General features: G+C 44.6%; 1 protein-coding gene across 1 annotated transcript; it reads left to right on the top strand.

Annotated features, from left to right (window-relative positions):
• Positions 1-2,477: 2,477 nt before the first annotated feature.
• On the top strand, positions 2,478-2,740 carry PHALS_03790 (uncharacterized protein; the record flags this gene model as incomplete). The annotated part of the gene is made up of 2 exons (XM_024718072.1): positions 2,478-2,503; positions 2,596-2,740. The coding sequence occupies 2 exons, from the start codon at positions 2,478-2,480 to the stop codon at positions 2,738-2,740; spliced, it is 171 nt and encodes a 56-aa protein (XP_024583507.1).
• Between the last annotated feature and the right edge of the window lie 2,465 nt (positions 2,741-5,205).

Genomic DNA, 5,205 nt, shown 5'->3' with positions numbered 1-5,205 from the left:
GAAACTTCTGTACTATGTAGACTTATTCGGTTAAGCCTTCGTATTATGTCGTTAGCGAGGCGAGCCGTTAAACACCGCTGTGTGATGTCATTTCCATCCATTAGCATTTGTAGTATTACTGTTGAAGCATAGGTTTTATTAACGCTTGCGCTGTAACTATTCAAACGTGAGGTGGAAGTTGGTCCTAAAGAACAACTTTCATTTGGCTGTGTCGCGTGAGCTATGCAGAGCATCCCAAAGCTAAAGACTGCTTCAACAGTAATCAGGTAGATACTCCAGTAGCCTCATTTTATGTAAAAATAAAAAGCAAAAGCATCCTCTTAATATAAGTAACGCTGTTGATAAGAGATCCGATGCTGTAACCTCCAGCGGGGTACGTTTGATGTAGCAACTGGTGCTGCAATACCATAAAGTAGACACTAGAAGGTTTTCGATGCGGTGATCTAAAGTCCATCCTCACTAACACTTGAATACATCTGCTCATTGTCAAATCTGCCGGGGCAAGCTGATAATGCACTTGTGTCAACATGTGAGCAAAATTATAATATAGATCTGCTTCAGAATTGGCATACTTGTCGCAGAAATACACTCGCCGTGTACCATAGTTCAGATAAGACGAAATTTAAAGTATGGCAACCTTACCGTGCGTTTGAGCACTGTATACTTATAAAGCACACCGAGCTTGTTTCGCATTTATTGTCTCGCCGTCTTTTTGTCCCAAAATAAGAGTAGCTCCTTTAAAAGTCACCCTGAAGCCATACTGTGCCCCCGGTGTCAACATTTTGACATCGAATCGCCTTCGTCATACTGCGAGTCTATGAGCTGATACATGGTGGGATAACGCCATGCATTTTTTAACGTCAAGCCGTAAGCCAGAAGTATCGGCAGACTTTTTGACAGGACCAAGAAAACATCACCACTGTTATTTTTGGACAACATTCCGGTAAAGCCGTCAGCAAACGCTAGCAGTAGATAGAATGTATCCTTATCGTCAACAGGTTTGCCTTCTGAAATACATTAGCGCAATAATGTTTGTCACTGGTCAACGAAAAAACAAATGACTAGGGTGTAGCGAAACCACTTATCTACTTGTCTAACACCTGCACCCACACTTACGTCGACGAAATGTCACTCGACTTTGTCATAATCACACAGAGAGTTACGGAATCATGTCTGAGACGAAGTGTTGATTTTGCATTTTGACGTGCGGGTGCCACAGCCAGCATCTTTCCGAATTAAATTAGTAAACTAAGGAGAACGTAGCCGACTGTCGGGCTACCATCCAGTACCAAGCGCAATCTCGCATTAAAGAATGTGGCACCAGCGCCATGCAAAAAGCATTCGGAAGACTTAAGTAGCTTGCTCGCGTGGTCGACAAATCTTATTACTAAATTTACCTTTCTGTGCTGGTTGTAATGCACTTGTGACTTCTCAGCATTTCGGTGACTGAACTGGAAACTATCCTGAACTTGGTAGCTACAGGGGCATAATGGTCGAGACATGGAATTTGCTGTCAGGTTCTTAAAGGCAAACAACCTTGACATTTCTGTAAATACAATAAGTCTCACTATAACCGATAGATATAGCTCACCCACTCTGTGTTTTCACGATGCTTAAGTGGGGTCGAAGGTCTTCACTGAAGCTAATACATTCAGTTTGGTGCGACATTCTGCATCGATACATCTTTCGGTCTTCTGCTAAGTGACTGACCTAATAATCCTTCTTACTGGACGCCTGACCATTATAAATCTTTTGGCTTCGAGCAAACATATCGAGGCAAGCAGCCCTGCCGGTACTAGTGCTGCTAAATCCGACGTTTGTCAAAATAACGTCGTCAATAGCTGCGATAAATCACAAGTTGCACGAATGCGATAGACCATATATCGCAATGCGTCGCTTGCGTCGGCTCTGGCGTTAAGTAAACCATAGCAAAGGCTGCTTGACATGATGTCGTCACGTGCGTTACGTATTCATATCCAGGTATGGGCGACGTGTTGAGTTTATCAGAAAAGATACATGATCTTCATGATTTCCTCGGTTTCGAATGAATACAAAAAGGCAAGCTTTTCGTGGTTCTCTGGTGCTGCGACGGGTGGAGTGGAAAATCCACTGCAATGATGAAGCATCAAATACAAGATTGCAAAAGAAAAGGTACTACGTCGAATCGTGATTGACAGGGCGCACAATGTTCAGCATGCAGTGCGGACGATAGCGAATCCTGAACCTTAGAGACAGCTTTTTGACAGGATGCAGATACATGGGTTGGGTATTAATGAATAGTACGAGCAACATGTCTTAAACCATACGAGAAGGTCGAATCTTCTTGATCTCATCGGCTTGGAACGAATGCATCAAAACAAGCTCTCCGCGGTATACAGATGCTGCTAAAGCTGGAGGCAGCCAATTAGAACGATGTCAACTGTCAACAGCTAGAATAAGTTTAAAACACAACTATGCGAAAGAAGAGATACTACATCATGTCGCAAACGACGAAGCGCATCAGGTTTGATCGCAGTATACAAGATTGTGTATCGTCAGCTTTAGCGACAGCCCTTTGACATGATTAAGATACATGTTTGTGTGTTCATGTCTTAGTACGAGCAACATGTCTCAAACAATTCGAAGAGGCCAGATCTCCTTGAATCCATCGGCTTCAAACGATTACATAAAGACAAGCACTCCGAGGCAGAATGATGCCGCGGTAGTCTTGAATCCTTTGGCTTCAAAGCGAAAACAATAAAAAGTACTTTGCATAACACTGATGCTGCGATAGCCCGAGCTATACTACGGAAAGTTTACGACAGCAACGCTAAATATCAAGATCAAAAATGCAAATTATGTGGTACTACATTGTGTCACAAATGACGAGACGCATCGAATTTAGAAAACAGTATTTACGAAAGCGTATCGTAAGCCTTTTGAAACGGCAGGCTATTCAAAGGCGTCACGCACGGCGAGGGTTTGACCCCTTGGTCCTCCTGCAGGTGCGCACATATATCCTTACGTACTTATGTATGTTGGGCCACAAATACATGGCGCCAGCCATGCCGTCGAGATTGCTACGCAAATGGGTATCATGTGCCTCGTACAGTACTCGACGCCACCATTGTGACATGCGGCTATACATAGTCGGATGACGCGAAAGCGCAATCACATATACATAAACTCAAATGTATACAAAATATAGATATAACATTTTACTATGAGAAACGTGGTGACGACATTGTTGCGTGCCTTTGAAGCATGATCTATATATATCACGAACGACCTAGCGCCATCATGCTCATCTTACCTTGACAAGGGCATACTTTATCGCAAAGATCTTCTTATCGTGAACGTAGTGTTCCGGGTCGCTTTGAGCTGGCAAGACACAAACTCGATCACGCCGTGTGGAACAAAGCACAGCATGTAGCAAAGGCTTAAAAACCACCAGACCAAGTCACTTTCTTGAGCCCTTGTGGGGCAGAAGGACTGGCCAATATATAATTTTTATTTTTACGGGATCTGCCCACAGATCAATCTTTTCAATGAAGCAACCTCGATGATAATCTCGGCGCCAAAGATACCCTTAATCGTAACGCCAAGGGCTTGTTAAAGCGCATACACTCGATCATTGCTCGCAAGAGGAAAATGCGATTCTCATCATCCGACTTTTCGCGTTCTGTACGACTATGGAAAAATACACTTCTAAAATTGATCTGGCATGGACCCGATTAGCTCCGTTCCTTGACAATTGGGCGTCGCTGATACGTGAGATAGCGCTTTGGGAATACTCAGCCACTAGCATTTAGAATACTTTTCGTGATGTGAGGATATCACTGTCTCTCACGAAGAGCTAATGATACTCATTAACCAGGTCAAGGATACAAAAGAATGCGAAGCTGATCGTAAAGTTCCACAGCACATCCCTTTGAGGAGTCAGTGCTTACGACGAAAACGTTGTTCCAAATAGCTATTATAAGCATGCACGATTTACCATTTGTCATTAGCTTTCTGAAACAGATAGCCGAAAATGTGCTCTCCCTCATTAATTTGGATTTCGGCCGGTTCGGAAAGAAGTGTCAATGACGCCACAGAGTTACCTCAGCAAGAGTCATGTACATGTGACGCAAAGCTTGAAGTATAAAGAACCAAGTCAACATCGTGATGTGCTCCACAATCAGGAGAAAACATGCTTGGCGGAATTTTGTCCGATGTAGTAAATTTTTTCAAGTAAGGCTACGAAGGGCTCTTGAAGTTCGATATCCCACCCCCATACTTAGTACTGTATATGCAGTGGGGCTGCCGTAGCTTTGCGCTTATTTAGGTCATCGACCTTACTGTCTTCACAAGAGCAAGAACGAGTGTAGCGAATCGCAATCCGCTACCTCCAAGAGCAGTTAGAACTTATCTCAAGGCTAATAAACCCTTCCGTTTAAAATGTAACCTGTGTTTATCTGTTTTATCTGCGGCAAAGGCGCCTAGTTTTAAATGTATAGATTTTCCAAAATGTATATAGTAAAATCTAAATACATGCATAACTACTGGCTACCCGGCCACGTACCGTATACTTATTTGGGTGCAGTTACGCCATACCTATCTCGTGTGACACACACCACTGTTACCAGAGTATGTGTAACCCCGTTACACCCCCCCCCATTAAGATTGAGAACATTTTCATTTCCAATCGATTATTGCCTCAACGAGGCTTGCGTGTCCGCTCGACACTGCAACTTGGTTCGTTGGAACAAAAACGACTTCCGTGTTATATAAGCCCTGTGCCAACGACACTGAAGTCACCGAGTCTCGCTGGTTCTGACAACACACACGGGCAGAGACCAACTTCGTCTCCTGCACACGGTGCAATGTCGGACAGTGTGTCCGCGGCATCGAAAGATGTGAATACTATGCTCGATTAGCCCGAACGTCGCGCTCCGCGCACGCTATCAGTAACGAGTAACCTCGTTGAGGATGTGGAGGTAGTTGACTACGAGTCTAACGCTCCTTTTCCCGGGTGAGGTGACGAGGATGGCGAGCCGCGCCAGCGGCGTAAGACGAGCCCCGCTCGCAACGTGCGGACCTCATGTCCGTTTTCTGATTTCTCGTCACCTGAGGGACGTGGTGTAATCACGAATGACCTCGACGGGGCACAGAGGCAGCAGCCCGGAAGGCGGTTCTGATGCGCGCTCATCCACGGCCGGTCATTGACCCGTGTGTGGAATATGG

The sequence above is a fragment of the Plasmopara halstedii genome (assembly GCF_900000015.1).
Source record: "Plasmopara halstedii genome assembly, contig: Scaffold_2386, whole genome shotgun sequence".
NCBI lineage: Eukaryota > Oomycota > Peronosporomycetes > Peronosporales > Peronosporaceae > Plasmopara > Plasmopara halstedii.
The sequence above is the reverse complement of the archived record's forward strand: the minus strand, read 5'-3'. Positions and strand labels throughout refer to the sequence as shown.